Source organism: Poeciliopsis prolifica, unplaced genomic scaffold (genome assembly GCF_027474105.1).
Source record: "Poeciliopsis prolifica strain line A6 unplaced genomic scaffold, Auburn_PproV2 SCAFFOLD003, whole genome shotgun sequence".
Taxonomy (NCBI): domain Eukaryota; kingdom Metazoa; phylum Chordata; class Actinopteri; order Cyprinodontiformes; family Poeciliidae; genus Poeciliopsis; species Poeciliopsis prolifica.
The window spans coordinates 499,587-520,905 of record NW_026562378.1 but is presented as its reverse complement, the minus strand read 5'-3'; the positions used below and the strand labels follow the sequence as shown (position 1 = coordinate 520,905).

The 21,319-nt window shown below is 36.6% G+C and overlaps 1 protein-coding gene across 1 annotated transcript in view; it reads right to left on the bottom strand.

Annotated features, from left to right (window-relative positions):
• Window positions 1-21,319, bottom strand: part of cntn4 (contactin 4) — a 199,033-nt gene that overhangs the window by 157,053 nt on the left and 20,661 nt on the right. Inside the window, exon 2 of the mRNA XM_055026948.1 lies at window positions 12,657-12,791. Coding sequence (XP_054882923.1) covers window positions 12,657-12,708 — 52 coding nt within the window. The 5' untranslated portion in view covers window positions 12,709-12,791. The remainder of the gene's footprint in view (window positions 1-12,656; window positions 12,792-21,319) is intronic.

The window sequence follows — 21,319 nt, the reverse complement described above, 5'->3', positions numbered from 1 at the left end:
ACATAAATCTGCTTCTGGCAGCCCCTGCAGATAGTGTAGGTCAGTGAGTAATGGAGTGACACGTCCTTTTTGGTTGATCAAACATCCAACGCACCACAGTGTTCTAGACCATCTGGCAATGTTTTACTGGGCATGATGGGAGGTCTGCCAGAGGAGCCTCACAATGACCAACGTTCCAGTCTTCTCTTCCATGAATGTCAAGGCCTGATGATGTTTTATTTCCCCAGTGAGTTTAACTTTCAGAACAATGAGGTCTAAAACATATTAAAATCATTCAAGTTTTACATGGTGGTATTTTGGCTCGACCTGACCTTTGGTAATATTTTCTGGCATACAGAGAATGAAATCATAATATTATGAGAATAAAGTCAAAATAATATGATAATAACATTGTAATGAGTCAATATTTCAAGAAGAAAATTGTATTATGAATTTTTTCTCATATTATGACTGATTCTGATAATAATATTATTAGAACGTGCTTAAGATTACATGAAGTACAAACTGTTTAGCAATCTAAATACTTTATTTTTGCAGCTAACAACATATCAAACATTACAATTCTGTCATATTAAAGTTTGAGTACATAGTTGGTAGAACTGTTCTGATTTGACAAACTCAAAAACAAAAGTATGTTAGTAGAGTGGTATATTACAGGTATTTTACAGGTGTTTTCATTGTTGTTTTTTTTAACACTTCACAAGAATTATTTACTGTACAACACCAGACTGAGAACTGTTTCTATACACTTTAGTGAAAACCTTTGATTCCACTCTGTTAAGGTTATAAAAATCTATGGCGGCTGAAAGAACACGTAATGCAACATGCAGTATACTCATAAATAGGTTGACAAAGACATACAACTTAAAAACTGATTTTGAGTATTTTGAATCCATTGAAAATTCCTAAGACTAGGAATTGCTATTCTTCATAGAATCTATTGTTTTATGCAGCTCTACTTCCCCTACGTCCTTGGTAGATAATGGCATAATCAGCATGGAAATGGGTTAGAAATCAAAACTCTGGGTTTGGATAAGAAAAAGCTCATCATCAGGGCAAAGGTCGTCTTTGTAGAAGGTTTATAGGAAACAAAATTTGTGCTAAAAAACTTTCACTGGTAGACCTTTCCATCCATCGGCGACTTGTACCAGGAAATATTCTGTCGAACGTGAAGGCCATATCAAGATCTCGCACTGTCTTGCTCTTTAGTTTCTGCGAGTCCTGCTGGGACGTGAACTGCTGCTGCTGTTCCAGCTTCATGTCAGCTGCAACATTCATGAAATTCTGACAAAGCAGTGAGGTATTCATTGCCACATGTACGAGGAAAAGAAGAGAAACGCATCTGAAAAACAGTGTCGACTGACAGAAGCCACGGGGGTTGTTTTGTTGACCCGTCTATCTAAGCTGCTCTCTTTCTTATGCATGATCTGTTCCTCCCTGTTAATGTCTCCTTGGCCGCCTCCTGTGCACTCAACGTAATTATTGCTGTTGCTGTAGGGCTTTGTCAGCTGGACAAAAACTTGAGGAACAATAACAACAAAAGCAGATGCATACAGAATATGTAAAGCAGGTTTTAGCTGGCCCTTGTATTACAACTTCTTGGACAGCCGTTAGATATTGTTAAGATATATTAGAAAACATTATTTGACTATTCCAGATTACAAATTTTAAAAGATTATTTTTATATTAATGTTTTGATCTGTTTGTAGCTGTGCAAACTAAACTAAACTAAACTAAAAGTTGATGAAGCTCAGTGTAGTGACAGGTTTATGGAGTTAATCTCGGCTGAGTTTCTGCTCTCAAACAGCGACTTTGACTTCAAGCAGCAGTCTGTTCCTCTGGTTTCGCTTTGAGAAGATGAGGACGAGATGACAAGGCCTGTTTAATCAGCTTTCTCTCCATTATGACGAGCTTCTCCCATTACAACAAAAATACACACAATTCATTTTTAAAACACAAGTGACAGTTTGAAAGACCGTCAAACAGTGACCCTCAAAGTAATATGGGATTTGGTATGAAAAACAACAATGAAGACAAAAGAAAGGAAGAGTTAAAAATAGTAATAGCTGTAAAAATCGATGAAACTAACACACAAAAACAATTTAAAAGCCAAGGTCAATAAACAGAGAATATTACATGATTCTATCTGTAAGAAAGCAGGTTTGCTGAGACTTAAATCTGGAGCATGATCTACTCTAATCCCCTGAGGCTCCTTTCTCCACGTTTTAAAGGTCCTAAAGCCAGAAGTTAGAGTGAAAAAGAGAAGTGATACAATCTTGTCCTTTAAAGCTTCTGTATTTTCTAAAATCCACAGCCAATAGAAAGACATTTGGTAGAAGAAGAAAAAGAAGAACCTCACAACTCTGGAAAAAGATAAAATCACAACTGTCTAGTGTTTCTTCTTCCCTTTCTGGGGTTTGGAATGGATAAAGCCTGCAATGTTGCTCTATCAGTTTCCCTCACTCCATGAGAACAGGTCATGAAAAGGTTCATCTGTTTCAGTAGATGTTAACGGTTGAGCACACTGCAGTGGAAAATTATGGATGAAAGGAGCTAAATGAAAATGTATTCAAAGGTTTCATATATAGAGATGGATGTGATTCACACACTAAGGCAAAACAGATGATTCTAATAGTTTGAGTGTGTTCACACCAGGTCTTTATCCCAGTTTAATCAAACTCCAGTATGTCAAAAATGTTTGGTTTGTGTAGGGATTGTAATGCACAATCAAATTCTGGTACTCCTAACAACGTTCATCTGGGTTCGGTTGAAGTGAACTCTGGTGCGGTTCAAATGCTCCGTGTCTTTTTCAGAGGTTTTTGTGTTGCTTCCTCCAGTGGTGCAGCACCACCACAGGTGAGGAGTGGAGCAAGTGGCTTGATTGGTTTGACAGTGCTGTGTGAAAGAGATCCAGCCTGCCTTCGTAACGTCACGCTGCCGGTCATGAGTTTTCAAAGAATAATTTGTAGCAACATTCCACAGAAAAACCTGTAAATGAATTAATCTGAGAATATGGGAATCCACTGTGACGTAGTGCTGAGAGGTTTGAGTTTTATCTGGAAACACAAATCATTTATGTTGTCACATGTTAACAGCTGAAACGCTGCTTAAATATTAAATGTGTTGCCCTTATTTATGCCACTTTAGTATTTAAAATACCACAATAAATAAAGAATAAAAACATTTCATTAAACTCAAGCGATATTTTCTTGAACTCAACTGGTATTAAAGGTAATTAAAAGCAACAATCAAACTCCAATAAAGAGAATGACTTCAACTCAACAGACAGACTAAAAGTGCATTAAAATTCTCACATCATTAAATACTGATAAATCATCTAAAAGATCACAAACATATCTTTTACTTAAGATGTCTTAAGGAAATGGAATTTTGTTGGATGTTTTTGTTGTTCTTACTTTGTTTATTATTATCAAAAACACATCTGATAAATATCTGTGATAGACAATTTCATGGATTTTCTGTAATCAGAAAATGACAATAAAACATGCAGGTTTAACAAGTTTAACATTTGAATAACTGGTCTTTTTTTCCAACAGCAGAGTGTATATATAAAAATCAAGAAATGAGAGCAACACTTGTCAACACTTGTCTCTCTCTGGTGTTTGTAGGGACTGAATTATGTTAGAAGGTCTGTAAAGCAGAATATTGCAGCAATTTAACCTGAAAGTGATTAAAGCATGTTCAACAGCAATGCTCTTCAATCCATTCTCGGAAACAATTGAACTGTGAGAAAGAAAATGAATAAAATAATAAACATAGTATAAAACTAGAGAAACCTATACATGTGAGTTATTGAAAACAAATTCGCTATTAGTCAATCGGTGTGGAGTTTAGATAGCAACAAGTTTTTAAAAATTTTATTCAACTTTATTTTAACCTCCAAACTCCTTTTTTAAATTATTTTTTATTTTGTTAAAAACAGAAACTGAAAGTGACTTGAACCAAAAACATATTAGCATTTCAAAACTTAAAAGCAAGCAGAAAAAAAAAACATTATGTGCAAGGTGTGAAAAGCTGTGGCTGTATTAGTGCGCGTGTGTGTGTGTGTGTGTGTGTGTGTGTGTGTGTGTGTGTGTGTGCGTGTGTGTGTCATCCTGCCTGGAACGACAGGCCTTTTAATCTGCTCCACACTAAGTCCTGGGGTTGTGAAATCAAATGGCTCGTTTACAGGACCCAGAAATCAAACTGACAAACACACACACATACCACTAGAAAGACTGTAAACAGGAGGAAAGTGCTCTGGCTGCCAACTTCTGGGTGGAATAAACTCTGGCATCAAGAAACGTTGTGGAGAAAGAGTTCCAACAAGAGAGAGCAACTTGCAGAAAGGAGCAGTCCATCAGGCTTATGGGACCATAAAACAAGCAAGTCATGTTGTTTGTGTTCAAAATTGTAACCAATAAGATATTTGTTGTATTGTTAGATGCCAAAAGAGAGAGCCTTCCTGATTTCTCTGTTTCTTTGAGGCAAGAGTTCTGTAAACACTTCCAGTGCTGAAACAGTCAGTGGTGTTGAACGGGGCGTGGCCTGGAAACCGCTGGAATAAGAGTTCATAATTCTTGATGTGAGGTTTATTATTTGTTATTTATTATCAGTAATAGTTACCAATGAGAAGTGAACAGATACTGCAACACCATCCATTTACAGACGTAAATAAATCTCAGAAAGTTAACGGTCAGTTGGAACCAGTTCCTGATTTCAGTCATTTTAAATTACTCAATTTTCTGCTTGATACAATTACCTGCCTTTCCTCATGATCCTCCCCCTTTTTCTTAACTCTTAGTCTGTTTAATTAAACATTCCTGCCTTTTCTTTCTTACATGGTTGGAATTATACCTCAATCTGAAGCCGGCATGAAATCCTACAGTCTGGCATCAAATAAAACTTGAGTTGTCAGTCTTGCTGTCAACATCTGACACTTTGGAGTTGCAAAATAAGACTAATGCTTTATAAGTTTTGCAGCCATTTGTTTTCAATCATGAAGAGCACACACACATTCTCGTGGGTCCAAAAGCAGTTGTTACAATATTTTCTATCTTGCAATGTTTATAGTTGTATTGAAAAACTGTGTTTCTTCTTTCGTTCTGCCGGTGAAGAAGCAGACTACTGGGATGCTGTGTTCTCTGTGTCCTTCTTTCTCTTCTCTACTCATCTCTTTTTTTCCCATTTTGGCCTTTATCCCACCTTTCTCTCTTTTTTTCTGCTTCCTTGTCCTTTACATTTGAAACAAACCCAAAGCGACTTCTAAAGGAAGCCGTAATGCTCCACTTGTGAAAGTAAATCTGTTGGGACTCACCTTAACAGCAAATCGGAGTGACACAATGTCAGACAGAAAACATTACAAAAACAAAGACACAAACTAAAGAAACATTTTGATGAATAGTGCATGTCCACCAGGATTAAAGCTATAAAATAAATGTTCTGCTAAATTCCATCAGGGATGCTTTTCTTTTACTGCAACCTATTTCATGTTTTGCTTTTCTTAATCAGCAGGCTGTCTAGGAATCAAATACAAGTGTCCACAAATAGTTAAATATTTATCTGCTGAAATAGTCAATTGTAATCTCAGCTGTAACAACTTTCAATCAGAAGGTTGTAGGTGTAACTCCAGCTTGCTTCTGTTTCAGGTCGATGTGCAAATACTTTGAGTTTTATTATCTTCCTTGGGATTGTAGCGTTTTTTTGCTATTTCTTTTTAAATGAATTTTGTCATTTTTTTGTCATACCTTTATTGGAGTTTCCATTCTTTTTTGGCAACATTTGATTAAAAAGTTATTTTGTAGCTGCTAATGCCTGAGTCTGTGACTGGGTCCTTCCAGTGTACTTTGTGGCAGGTATTGTTGGTTGGTAACTAAAGAAAAAAGAGGTTTTACAAAAACGACTTCATATTTTGAACTTCCAAAGGCTTAACCAAGTCAGCCATGCTAAAGCAAAGAGATAACAGCAAATATATTCCTATTGTTTAATAGCGTCCTATGTATGTATTCATATTTCATATTCTTTCTTCCACAATACTATGTTTTATCCAACTGCCTTTTTGTATTAGTTAGGAAATAAATGAAAAATTTAAAATGAATTTCTCATTATGCCTTTGCTTGTTTTAATTGAAAGCAAATAGGAAAATGGTTTCTTAGTATTCCCGGGAACTAAATTAGTTGCAGTTTAACATTTGAATAACTGGTCTTTTTTTCCAACAGCAGAGTGTGTGTATAAAAATCAAGAAATGAGAGCAACACCTGTCAAATGAATGAAATCGACTTTGAAATGAAATGACGCCTTAACAGTTTTCAATTATTGGGGTCCAAAGACAGGAGACTAATTTAGAAATATAATTGTGTTCTTAAGTATCCAAAAGCAAATGTCATTGTCATGTTCATTTTTTTTATTCATTTGAACATGAAAAACAAATTAACACTCTGAACCAAGAAGTGCAATTGAAGCTGCAAAGTAACATCAATACAGTTCCTACAACTTCTCACATAGCCTGTGTTCTACCCTGTAGTTCATGAAAGCAACACTTCAAAATTTGCATATTGTTGGCACCTCTGGTAAGGCATGTTGTTTACCAGTGTAAAAACCCATCCTTCAAATGTGATTTTTATTGCAGTAGCATAGTCTCAAGCTAAAAACAGGAGAAAAAAAGACGTTCCAACCGTGGTTTGTATGGCTGTTATCTCTCAAGAACATACAACTGCATCAATATCTTGATGAAAAGTATTTTTATTCTTTCTTGTCTGAGTGAAACCATTGCGTTAGCACCCCCTACAGTGTGGTTGTGTGCACCGTCTGACATTATCTTCCTTGGGACACATTGAGATGTGAAAGTGCATCTCAAATCATGAACTTTATGCCAAATTGAATTGTTCAAAATGTGCCATCCCTGAAACTGATTATAGCAATTAAGTCATAATAAGGACTTTCTTTCCCAGCTGAAAGGACAGTGTAGTGTCCCAATGTGGAGTAAAATGTTGATAAAGCACTCCTGGCTAGCATGGCTAGGACCGCATTGTGCTAAATTTGTGTTTTCAGTTTCAATATGGTACCTGGAACGGCTCTCTCAGAGTGTTGCTCCAAACTTATACAGTAAGCAGGAATGTTAGTGCAGAAAAGCTGACACAAGCTTGAATAAATGTTCCCTCCTGATTTCTGAAAATGAAGCAGCTGTATGCACTAGTAAACTTTACATAGGTCTGTTTTTATGTGTCCCTGAAAAATGTATTTATATATGAGCAACACAAAATATAAACAATGTAGTTGTACGCGAGTGGTTAAATGACCAGACTTTTCCCAATGTACTTTAATAATATGGCAGCACTGTCTTCATTAAGAGCAGCTTTTTCTGAGATATAAAGCAAGTCTCACTCTTAAGACGGTGTTCAGATAAAAGCATAAAAAACTATTGAAAACAGACAAAAGCAAAGCTCTTGTTATGCTGATTTGATCTTCTTCTTTCTACTAAAAACCCTCTGCATTATTTTTAGAGCTGTGGTAAAACTCTGCAGTTTTCATGTGGATCAATAAAGCCAGCTCAAAATCTCTGAGCTTTAGTCAAACAAGCTACTGTGTATGTTCTCCGTATGGGATGATGTTTGAACTTTCTTCAAACATCGAGCGACTCTGCAAAGCGCAAATGATTTCTAAAGCCCTGGTTTTTGCGGCATGCACATGAAGAAAGATTCTTCCCAGATCCATTCGGCATTTGTAACTATGGCAAGACAAGGCTTTACAGTTCGGCTGATCACTGAGTCGAGCGGTCGCGAAAAATTCAGCCGGATGAAGAGAGCAACTGAACAGGGTGTGTGTAGCCAGAGCTGTGGGAACTTTGTTTGACAAATAAAAATAAATATTGAAACATTATTGCATTTTTAACATTGGTCATTGTTAGTACGTTGGTCAGCTATATGCTTCACAAAAGAACAAGAGTCATTAGTAATGAAATCTTTTTGTGAACAGTTGATGAACTTCAGTTCGTTACTTCGCAATGCATTACTCTAATCCGACCACTTTGTTCAGTAACTAGGAAATTATCAAGTTACTATTTCAAATCCAGTAATCAGATTAAAGTTACTTATCCAAATCACTGTGTTACTATTTTCTTTTTTCTCTTGGGTCTTGATCGTCGTTTCTATGCTTCCATTAGCAGGCATGCAAACAATGGAGGCAGGAAAGAGATGCACCTATTGCTGATGGCAAAAACAGGAACAAATTCTGTCTCAAGTCCGATTATTATATGCGACTTTGGGCATTTTTTTTCTGAAGTCATTGCAAATTTAAGTCGCAGCTTGCAGTTTTTTGGACTTGTTTTTAAACGTGAAGTTGCTCATTTGGAATAAGCAGAGAAGTAATAAACCCCAGAATTTGTCTAACAACCAGATCATTTTAGTCAGGCTCTCTCTGTCCATCATTTCCCGAATGATCCGTCCCGCTGTGTCTTTGTTATATAAATGATATTTTATATAACAAAGTAATATACATGTAGTGTATATTGTGGAATGTGTATAAGTATAAGCCATACATGATATAATAACTGTAATATCAATAGGAGTATTTATGATTTTGCAACAAACTACTTGGACAGCAATGTTGTTAGGTTATGATTTTCAGTTTTTCCAATGTGTCACGAATCAAAGCAGTAAAGATTAGCTTAGCATTTAGTGCTTTAGTTAAAGGACATAGCAAAAATACTGCAAAAAGTTTACATGGAATAAAACCAATTACACAAATCCACCAAATGGAAGTTCAATAACTACATAATGAATGGATCTGGATTCTCCTTTTAAATCGTTGTCACTTTCAGGACAATGTTACTCTATGACTTTGAGGGTGAAACTGTTGCTAAGCGAAGCCAAACACTTTAGGGGTTTCCGACTAGAAAGCATGATTCTTGAAAACACCTACCAGATCATGTTTTGCTTTCACCCCCCTGACACTTGTCTCCATAACAAATATGATTGCTGTGAAGTCAACGCCTCCGTGAGGAATAGGCAGCACACCGGTCAATTATCACCAGCTGTCTGCAGTGAGAAGAGCCGTTGTTAGAGCTGCCATAAGACAAGTATTGACACGCATAGAGAACTCTGGAAGGGCAAATGCACCGACCAGGCTTTCCTCAAAGAAATATGATAATGTTATTTGTAAAGGGACAGAGGGTGGACAACACCCCGCGTGTTGATTAACGAGAGAGGCGACTTTCCTCGTCAATATGACATCCTTTGTCCTCGTGATTCGCCTAATACCTGTTGATTAAACACTGAGTGATGACGCCTATACTCGGAGGTGACCCCCTCAAATCTGTAAAGGAGATAAATTAAAGTCCTCCATCAAAAGGTGATCAATGCCACAAAGCCCCTCTGGCTGAAATGGACGCCTCAGTATAATGAAGCAATAATTTAAGTTTACTGCTTGCTAAGTGAATGATGGACATTGGAGCACAGCATGCAGAGATTTTTGAATGTCAACGGCAGTTTTATTAAAAATACCTACAAAAGACTACATTTCTATTGTAGTCTTTAAGGTTCTTATCCCAAAGCAACAGGAAAACCCTCTTAATGTCTTTTACTGCATTTTTTAGTATACTGTATTAATTTCATTTATATTGTGACTGAAGATGCAATAATTTAATTTGTAATGATTTGAGAGTTAATCTGACCACATGACTTCAGAATAAGGAAGTAAAGATATTATGACTTTTGAAAGCTGGCAGACTGATTTGGGAAAACCTTATCCAAAATTTGAGATAACTTAATGTCACGGTTGGGGAAGCAGAACAGTTGTCCCATCAAACCAAAAAAACCTGGTAACATCGTTCATGTTATCATTAGCACACACAGCTCAGTGTGAACTCGCCAGACTGCACATAGAATAAAAGACTTGTTGAGTCCAAATGACCCCATCTCTTAAGGATTAAAGACACAGCATTAAAAAAAACACAAATAAATACATTACAAAATGAACAAATTAAATGAGAAAAGTTCAGACTCTAAACATTTATCTAAATATATTCCATAAAGTCCGTTATTCCCCACATTAGCTGCTCATTGTGTAAATAATTTATATGATGTTTCACCAGAGACTGACTCACTGAGTTAATTATTATTATTCCAATTAAACATAACTAATCTCAAAGTGTAATGTCAAAAATAATGAATTTAAAAATCTGTTTATTTAATCAATAGAAGTCAAATTCAAAACTATATAACGAAGCAATAAATTACACACAGATCAAACTAGTATGTGTGTAGAAATATACAGCCACCATCCACTTTATTATACCTGTCCAACTGTTCATTAATGGGAAAAGTTAGCATCAACAACATGAAAGGATTCACTTGTATCCACGGTTCAGGATGGTGGTGGTGGTGAAATGGTGTGGGGGATATTTTCCTGGCACACACATATTTTATGTGGTCCATTAGTATCAATTGAGCATCGTGTCAACGCCACAGCCTACCTGAGTATTGATGCTGACCAAGTTCAACCCTTTATGACCAGTGTACCCATCTTCTGATGGCTACTTCCAGCAGTGTCACAAAGCCCAAATGATCTCAGACTGGTTTCTTGAACACAGCGAGTTCACTGAACTCGAATGGCCTCCACAGTCACCAGATCTCAATTCAGTACAGCAACTTGGGGATGTGGTGGAAATGTTGCAGAGATTTGCATCATGGATATGCTGCTGAGAAATCTGGAGCAACTGCGTGACACTATCACGTCAACATGTTTGTGAGGAATGTTCCCTTGCTACGAAGGACTAAGTTAGTTCTGAAGGCAAAAAGGGTCCAACCCGGTACAAGCAAGTTGTACCTAATAAAGTGGCCTGTGAGTGTATTTACGTATAATTTTAAGCAGTAATTACCTGCTTTCACTCAGACTTTTGCTCAGACAGACATCTGACACAGTAGTGACTTGCATTGGAAAGCAAAACCAATACAGGGCTACTTTCCAAAAATGTAGTAATGATGCTCCTACACAGGTTTTGTTCCACTGCTTGTTCTGGGCACATCAGTGGCCCACTAGAACTCCATTTTTATTGTTATCAGCTTTATTTGAGGAGAAGTGCTGCCTCTGACAGCAGCAACCAGGAAGAGAATTAAGTGGGAATACAAGATGGACAGAGAGACGGTTGGATTACTTGTCCTTCAATCCAGCGTGTCGCTCCTTAATCTAGTTTTTTGGACAGAAAACTTAACCTATGAGCCAACTTGTGGTATGAATTTAACCCAGGCCTGGAATCAGTCCACACTTGATGCAGGAAAATCACCCAAAGTGGGTTATATTATAACTTTTACATGTTGCATGTTTTTGTTTATATTCAGAAAATTTCATGCAAGAGCAGAACATTAGAACAAAATAAAACCTGTACATATAGGAGTTATTAATGTAGTTAAGTGCAACAGAGCAAAGGAAAAAAAAATAAAAATACACAAAAAAATAAAAATTAAAAACCAATCGTATTCTGCTTTGTCATTCTTTGCATCGGCTCCATTGTGCGTACACCCGTTGCCATAGCAACAGCTCTGGCAACAGTTCCACTTGCTTATCAGGATTTAACATTAAAAACATGCAAACATTTCCCACACAGAGAACAGAACATTGACTCCATTACAGTTTCATGTTTTCAAGCTTGATGTTCATTTTGCAATTATTAATAAGTGATGCTGGTTGATTAGCTAATTAACCCCTGCTTTACTGATTGTCTGTCAGAGTTTCTTGTGGGGGGTTGCCTTTTTTTTACTGAACCAAACCACACTGAATTCCACAGCACATCGACATTTTAGATTTGTCAAAGTCAGGTTAGCATGTTTGATGTACTTCCTTCTCCATCTCTATTTGTGTTAGTTAAAACTCTTTCCTGACCGTGTGAAATGTGGAACCCTTAGACCTTGTTATGTAGATGTCATAGTGTGGACAATGAGTGTAGTCTTCCAGCAGAAAGTTTGGGGGCAACATGATGTCAACGTGTCTACAGTATAGTAGTTCAGGTATATTGTGTGTATATCTTTAAAAGTAATTTCTTCATGAATACCGAGTTGTTGACATTGCCCTTATGTTAGTTAATCTATTATGTTTCTCTGTGTATTATCAGGCCTTACTGTAAACACATGAATAATTGGATCTATATTCATTGATGTTTTACTTTTGTTCTGCCCTTCACAGATCCTAATACATCCTAATGTATAATAATACTTAATAGATCAAATAGATCTTTGTAGAAATTTGAATTCATGGATTTGTTTTTACTCCTGTGAAAACTCCTAGCCTGATTTCTGATGAGTTCAAGAGCTGAAGTGAAGTAACGTTTGTCGTGTCTGCTCCTTAACATTTAGGATTATTTGATCAGTGCAGCGAGCAACAAAAGGAAAACACATGGCTGCAGGGAAAGCTGAAATGTAATATCCTCGTGTCATTAGAGGTTTACTACAACAATAACAGCCCCGCAGAGCCGATTCCACATGCTTTTTATTATATCATCTATGAGAGAAAATACGACTGCTTCTGTCTAATCCACCTGAAGCCACTTCTCTCAAAACCTGGGCTCTTACACTGCCACCTGCCCCAAATACATATGAATAAGGAGTCAGACTCTCACAAAGGCAGATTTGGCAGCATCAAAAGTTCTTAATAAGATACCTTACCTGCCAGGCACCCCATAAGTAACTGCAGCAGCAGTTTCCATAGTAACATCATCTTCAATTTTGAAGGGTCAAAAGTGTTTTCACATCCAATCACAAACGTATGGAATCCGATTTGCACTTCTCTCCTTTGCCAATCTGCGGAAGAAAAAGAAACCAATTTATTAAGCACTTTTTTGTAGCAACTTTATAAATAAATTGGGCATCCTTCGCTTGCCGAAGTCATCCCACACGGTGTGGAACAAGGAGGATAGTTGGAGCTTGACAAAATGGAAAAGTGTTTAAATTTAATTCAAAAACCATTGAACTGAACCACAACATACAGGTTTGGGGGAGTAAAAAAATCTCAAAGAAACCCTTCACCTGACAGGAACGGGACAGGAAAATGTTCATTTCTGTATCTGCAGCAACACAACAGACAGAGCTGCTTTCAAAAGCAGCTCCAACTCCCATACATTGTCATGGTATTGTTCTTTAGGAACTCTTCCAACTAACATGCAAAATAAAAAGGGCAAAAGCTGTAAAACAGAGAACACCAGAGAATTTCTCAATGTGCTGGCCCTTTTTCCTGAACATATTCTCTATTCAGTCTTTTCCCAGGCGGAAAGGCTGACAGTTTAAAGTTTTCCCAGAAAAACCTGAACTTTATAGGATAGACCTCAGGGAAAGAAAAGAGCCTGAAATTATACATGCAGCTAAGGTGGAAAAAAGTAAAAAACCTGTCACTACATTTGAGAAATCAATTTATTTAAGTGTGCCTACTATGCATAGCATAATAATACCATCTAACTGTTGGAAGAATTCACAGAGGCACATCATTTGAAATATCTTTGAATGTCTCTTTGGGCTTCCAGCTTTAACTTTCAGAGACGATTACACCCGATAAACATAATAAAATATTCTAAATAGGCGTGAGCAATATGAACTTACAATTTTAACACAATATTTTATTTTGTACAGTGATAAGGATGGAAGTGATGAAAAAAACTTCTTTTCAGCCCTTTTTTACCTAATTGTATGGCTCTGACTGCATGGCAATGACAGCCTGAGAAAACCCTGGAAAACCGCAGAGCATCTAGCAACTTTAGCAGCAGCAGGAAGGCTAATGTGGTGGCAGAATGTTTGACTTTCTTGTTCTGTCCAGCAGAAAAAAGATCAGATTCAGATTTTTTTTCTTTGGCACATTTTGTATTTCTGGTAGAGCATGTAGAACAACTTTACTTAAATGTACAAACACTCAGAGACTGGGGTTACATGGTAACAACGCTAGTGGTGTTAATTGCTGATGAAAGTTGTTGAGGACTAAAAAATGTTAGTCTTGATTTCATTTCACAAAAAATACTAAACACCAATATTCTTACAACTTTTTGCCCCTTCTCTCAAGCGCTCACGTAGAAACCCAGCATAACTTCACCCCCATTCATGAATTAATGAGGGTTCACATGCAGATATATTCATTAAATTGCTATTATTGAGTGAATTAGGTGATGGATGTAGCAAGTTTTCCAACCGTTTTACTGTTTTCTTTTCCACTTGAAAAAAACAAATTTTTTTAAAGAAATAAATCATGATGTCCCAGGTCTGTTTTCACACCCTCCTCAAGCAATTTAACATGAAAACAGACCATATTAAAATACACAGTAAAATGAAGTACAAAATTAGACATAAAGAAACAGTTGAGATTTGAGTTTGGATCTGAAATGTGGCAAAGAGTTTATGTTACAAAAAATATAAATAAAACACAAGAAATTGCCACAAATTGGAGCATGTACCAAACAATATTTCTGTTATCGATACAGACGTGGAGCATCGCCAAGCATTGGGGGTCATTTCCATAGAGTCAGCCGTGCCCCCTGCCTCTGGACAAGAAACAGTTTTTTTTTTTTCTTTTTTTTTTCTGTTTTTTTTCACCTCTGAGTGACCAATTTTCTATTATTCATTTCCTGATTTGCTACGGTAGGGGCTCCTGCATTTCCCATATCTGTGCCCTCTGTACCTCACACGTTTTTTAGCCATTGCAACTGTTCAATCCATTGTTGATATAACGTGGCTTTCCGAGCTGCCTGTAAACGCAACAGTCCCGAGATGCTTGCGCTGCTTTTTCACTTGTACAACAGCGATTGAGAACTGCTGCTGCTATGCAGAGCGGCACATTGTTGTGTGTTAGAATCATGGCAGCAAACAAGCAAAAGGCAAAGACGTTGCACAACTTTTTCCCCTTGAGCTAACAGAGGAGGTTGAGTAATGCTAAATGGTGACTGGCTAATGCCAATGTATCACATTAAGCTTGTTAATAAGAATACGCCACTAATTTTATTGTTATGTATGTTCAAAGTGGGTATGTTGGGTTACATACTAGAGTAACTTTTCATAAGAGTAGTTTTACTGCACTACTGTTTTTCTTTTTAATAATATTTCTTCTCTTATTTGTGTAGATTTATTTTTTATTAAAACAAATAAACTTCAGAGATTGGAAGCATTAGCTCCTTAGAAATCTGCAAAATATGAGCTCATGTTTATGCATATTTGAGGATAAACACTCAGCATTTTATAAATGTCATGTTGACAGCCTTATTGATTATTTTGTATTAATAAACACAATTATTTTATTTGAAAGGTTACATACAGGTTTGTTTATGTATTTATATTAAAGTAAACACTTGTTTAGTTCCTCCTGAGCAGCAGTGACTGTATCGATGCACCAGGTTCAGGATGGCAAATTACAATCCCAGGCAGGAAATATAAAAAACAAACAAAACAAAATGCAATGCAATGTCAGTTCATTTTTCCAGAAGGTCAACATGGTGTCATCAGTTATCTTTTCTAACAGTTCTCTGGTGCTATGTCTGAGAAGAACTCTAAAATTAAAAGTGTTATTTCTTCACAATCTGTGTTTAGGGATGTATTCTGGTTTGATTGGCATGCAGGGAGGACATGTGGGAGTGATTTGCAAGCTGGCAATGAGAAGTTTATTCACACTGACCTTGAATTACTTGGCATCAATTTGCAGTATTGGCTGTAAATGCTACCAGTATGTTTTGGTCTTCTGTGGTAAATCACTTCACTGAAATGTGTGCATTTTTTTGTGAACAAGCTCAAGTTCAGATTGGGTCAACAGAATCTATGAATATCAGTTTTTAAGTCTTGATGCAGATCTGGATTTTCCTTCCCTTCTACATGCATAAAGACATATTCCATAAATCAGAATATTACTGAAAATCCTTTTATTTCAGGAAAGTCAAAGTAGGAAACACAAAAGTGTGTCAGCCAGACATTTTGTTTCAAACTGTATTCAGTTCTTATTTTAACTTTATTCATATGTTTGAATCTGTAAGTGAAGAAGTTTTCATTATAAGACATCTTTAACAATAACAATTAACAACAGGATAAATAGCCAGCCATAAAGAACAACAGCTGTGTACAATTGAAAGAAAAATTTCAGAAATATGACAAAACCTCAAGTCAAGTGAGGCTTCAAACAACCTAACGTGGTCTGAGCTAAAAGAGAGCAATGCACAAACACATGAACAGACAGCATTTACTGTATGATAGACAAATACACTCAGGGTGAAGAAACATGTCATGGAAAAATACATAAGAACAAAATTTGACGCAAACCAAAGGCAACACATGCTGCTAAAAAAGGACTCAAATATCTTCTAAGCATGGAACTAAAATATGTGGTTTCTAATGGTGTTGTTGGAAAAGACAACATAAAGAGGAAAACAGATGTATTCAGTTTGAGAGTTAGTCAAAGAAAAATATAGATTAAGTTTTCCAAAAGGATGTCAAAGGCTGAAAGTGAAGCAGCTGCGCTGTTGTAAGGATTAAACAATAATACCGAGCAAGGAAGGAAATCTTTCAGCAGATCTCCCCTGGGACTCAAGCTGCAGTAATCTATCACATCCAGTGTTAAACAGATTTAGACTTTGAGGGATGTTTCTCAAAAACATCTAAAAAAAAACACAACTATGAGACATTTTGCTCTCACAAAAAAGTGAAGAAAACTCTTCTATTCCCCTCCTGCTGAAATTACAGACAGCAGAAAGTTTTAAAACACGGCAAAAAAGTGGGATGAAACTACTGAGAAACACATAGAAGAAAGCATCGGAAACTGTTTGAGCAGGGCGCGCTCTCATTAATCTCACATTCTCTACCTTCCAGCTCTGTCTTCAGTCTCCACCTACAGAGGAAAGCTCTTTTATCTCCATACATCACATGGAGGTTTGTCAGACTCTGTCTCAGGTGCATCAGAAGTGCAAGGCTTTTGCCTTACACCTAGAGAGCAGTTTCATGCATATTAAAGAGCGTCTTATGAAACCACCAAGGCTTGTGCCTTTTGGGCTAATGCGTAATTTGTTTATGCTGCTCATGTCCTTTCAGTGTTATACATCGCCACTATACGATTAGTTGAAGATAGAACACCTAATCCTCGAATATTTCAACACACGTTAAAGAGACAATGTCTACAAAATATTAATGTACACATTGTCAATGTGTAAAATGTGTATTCATGTGTACAATGTGTACACATTCACAAACTTACTGAGAAGTAAAATTTCTCATGTGAAGCTTACTCACATATTATAAGTTTCACAAACAATATGTGAAACTTGAAATTGAAGCATTTTCTCTTGAGTTTATAAACACTTCAATTCTCTCTACATGTCAGACTAATGGAGATCTCAGGCCTTATAGACACATTTCAGTGACACCAAGATTGTGAGATCTCATCCCCAGTATACTGCTGGATCGCAAAAAACAGCTTGTTGACGATGACTGTCACTGGTTTTCCTGTCAATGTAACACACTAAATCTTAAATGTAGATGTGATATACAGCCATGAAGAGCCCAATGAACTGAATCCCATTGAAACGCTTCTGGTTATTCCACCAAATATTGATTTCTGAACTCTTTCTGAGTTAAAACATTCGTATTGCTGTTTCTAAAGGAATATGAACTTGTTTTATTTGCATTATTTGACGTCTGAAAGTGCTGATCATTTCTCATTTCTGCAAATAAATGCTACATTTTTGCATGGAATTTCAGAGACATGTTGTCAGTATTTCATAGAATAAAAGAACAATGTTGATTTTACTCAAACATACCTATACAATGTCAAATCAGAGAAACTGATCATTTTAATTAAATTTTTTTCCACAGCTGTATAAAACAGAGTTTTTAAGTACTTTGCTACTTAATGTCAACACGACAGCAACTAGGTAAAGTTCAAGGGTATCACATTTCACAAGTCAGGAAAACTTTTGAAGTTCAAAACATAGTGAGGGAGAGGGGAAATAGATGAGCTGTGCTAGCTTGACTTTGACAACCTCGACATGTAGACGTGGTGCAGAATTCGGTATGTTTCGGGACCATTATTAAGAAAAAAATAAATAAATAAACGAAATGTCCTATATAAACTCTCTGATAAATTAGTAGAGCAGGCGTTAAACTTAGCTGATCAACCACTGCTCTATTCATATGGTCACTTACTAAAAGTTCGCAGAATAAATATCAACCCTGAAAACACTGAAAATACTGTAGCAAACTTAAAGTTCTGCTCTTTGTGTGGGAAATAATTGTGTGTTTTTTGGCGTTGAATCTTGATGCATTAGTTGAGCTATTTTCAATCGCCATGGCAACAGGTCTGTTTGTAGCATAGCCAACACACAGCGAGAAAACAGGAGAATAAGAGTGGTTTTAAGTTGTTCTTCAACATTTTTCCTTTATTTTTGTCTTTGCTGTGGCACACTGGACTAAATTAATAATCCCAACATCTGTAGGTTTCATTTTGTTGACCGGATTGTTAAACCGTGGCAGCGCAGATATGGATGGCACGTAAAAGAATAGTCTTTTTGCTTTCCAGAGTTTTTCACTTAGGCAAAATTTTCCGTGTGTAAACAATAACATGTGTCATGTCTACAGTACGGTAGACTATTTTTGACTGAGACCAAAATTGCAACATTTGTTACATTTCCAGCTAAGGCAGGTCTCTTTCAAACTGCACTGTGTGAAACATCCCTAACCCTTTGAAAAACCTGTTCTCCTGTGGTGGCGCTGCACTGAGAACCACTGAAGAAAATGACAGAAAAACCTCCAGAGAAGAGATGAGCACAACTTCCTTCCTCGCAAAATTTAGACAGAATTGGAGCTGCATCAGATTTTAGTGGTTGTTGCCATTTCTCCCTTGAGTGCCAATAATTGTTCCATTTACACATTCACATATTTTTTTATGCTTTCAATAAGCTTCTTGAAAAAAGATAAAACCGTGTACACTTGTAAATTTTGTAGATTACAGATGTATCAAATTTCAGCATCTTTTTTAAATTTTACAGCTTGGATTTTAGGCATATCTCTCATGGGAAATGAATACGTTTTGCTCTTTCATCCATTAAATTCTTACCATCCTGAAGGTTTTAATCCGTCAACTATTTGGTTGCAAGGAATCTCTGTGTATGTACACTTCTGTACACTGTTCTGTGTACAGTTTAACTTTAATATTAAACGTATTAAAGTTACGTTTAATATGAATTCCTGTATTAAAATGCTTGTCACATTTTAATACAATGCAAGAATCGCATACTTTGTCACTTATTCATTGTTTGTTGACTCAAATTCCAGTCGCTTCCATGTTAATAGCTAAAGTGAGTCATAAATGCATCACTGAGTACTTGGCACCTTGTTAGATTTACTATTGATTTTAAAATTTTACTGCACAGCGTTACAACATGAAATGACCTTAGTCTTTAATCACAGACTCATTGACTTTCCCTTTAGCCTTACAAACAATGGCATCTGTGCAAACTGCCCTGACATCTATTGCTAGGTCAGAGAACAGGAAGCTATTTTATTAACAATTTTTGCTCTGGCTCTCTTGAATGAACTCAGGCAAAATATGTCTCTAGCGACCTTCAAATCAGTTTTTAAAAATGTGCTCACTGTGAAAGCCTTTGGCAACAGCTGATATATTCACATTTTGTTCTTGTGAACTCCTACTGTAACTTTCTCACTTTATTTTGTTTTCTTTGAAACATTTTAGATGATAAGTTCCTCAAACTTAACTTGCAGATTGTGTTTTTTCTCTTTCCCTAAACAACTAGAGCAGATCGTAAATGTATACACATCCCTGTTTCAGGTTATTATAATGGTAATGAAAAATATTCCATTCAACATTGAGTTCTGCTAAGACTCGTGTTTAAAATAGGCCCTTAATCTCTGTGTGGCCCCTGATGTTGATTTCTTTAAAGCTTAAGACTCTTTTATTCAGACAAAATATTTGTTGAATACTTATTGTTTTTATCAGTTGTTATTGTTTTTGTTTTAAATTAAGTATATCATCAGCCATCATTGTACATTTTTGTCTGTTAATCGGTTTATCACCCAAAACACTTGTACCATCTTAGTGCAAATGCTGTTTATGTTACCTCAGTTTAGTTTTGCGTGTGTTTGCACGCAGGCGCGTGTGTGTGTGCGTGTGTATGTGTGTATCTGCTGTCTGAGAACTCGTTCTGGGTTAAAACCTGTTAAAATTTGATAAGCATATATAGTTTTGTAGCATATCTATCGATATATCAGAGATACATTTAAAAGAAAAAAGCTGGCAAGTGGACTGTCAATTAAGAACAAATTATCTGATATGAACACCTGCAGCCTGTGACTTTCTACATCTTCCTCAGACCATCAGACAGAGAGCATGCTCTTTGGAATCCACGTTAAAAAGACGGAGAATCATCAGGGAGGCATAATGCCTTTAGAGAGAACAGAGCGTACGTACAGGACTGAAGTTACTCTTGGTAACTTCGTTTCCCTCCAGTTGTAAAATCTATTTTTAAAAGTATCAAAGCCTCACTCGAAGCCCCCCTCCGTGACCCCTTTCAACTGGACCTGATAAAGCATCCTGGGCAGTCAAAGATAACACAGCGCTGAAGGCCTCACAATTCTCCTCTTGCCCATTGTTGCTGTAATCTGTTTAGTTACTTGATGCCAGGAAAATGGAAGTTGATAAATGGCGGGACGAGGCGGAGAACATCCAGCATCGCTTTGCTAACAAAGAAGTCAGACTGGACTTCTTGTGTTATAGCTTCTTCCAACTATGACACATTTTTTATGCGTAAAGTCAGAAATGAGAATGCGTTTGGCATTACAAAAGTATTTGCATCCATTGCGCTTTTTCACATTTTGTCACATTAAAACCTCAAACTTCAACATGTTTTCATGTGATAGAGAAAATTATAAATGGTTTCCAAAAACGCAGCAGACAGACGAAGGAGAAAGTTTCAGACGAGTTAACAATATCCTAACCATTAAACATCTTATATACCACTATTAGTTTGAGAGGTGCAATAATTGCAGTTTTCTGGCCGATTGCTGATATCGGCCAGATAAGCTTGAACTCCCATCCATTTTTGATCGATACCAATTGGACAAAAATATAGAAACACAGTCATTAAGCTGGAAACAACTTAGACACTTTGCACGTGAGCACACATTAAGTGGAGTATTACATATTGATATTACAAGAATAACGTCCTATTATTACAGTTAAAAGCATTTTTACTCATGGCCCGGAGTATTCCGGGCCATGAGTAAAAATTCCTTCAGAATTTAGGCTGAAGGAATATTGACTCCTTTCCAAGGTAGAGTACAAGTCAATAATAATTTCATTC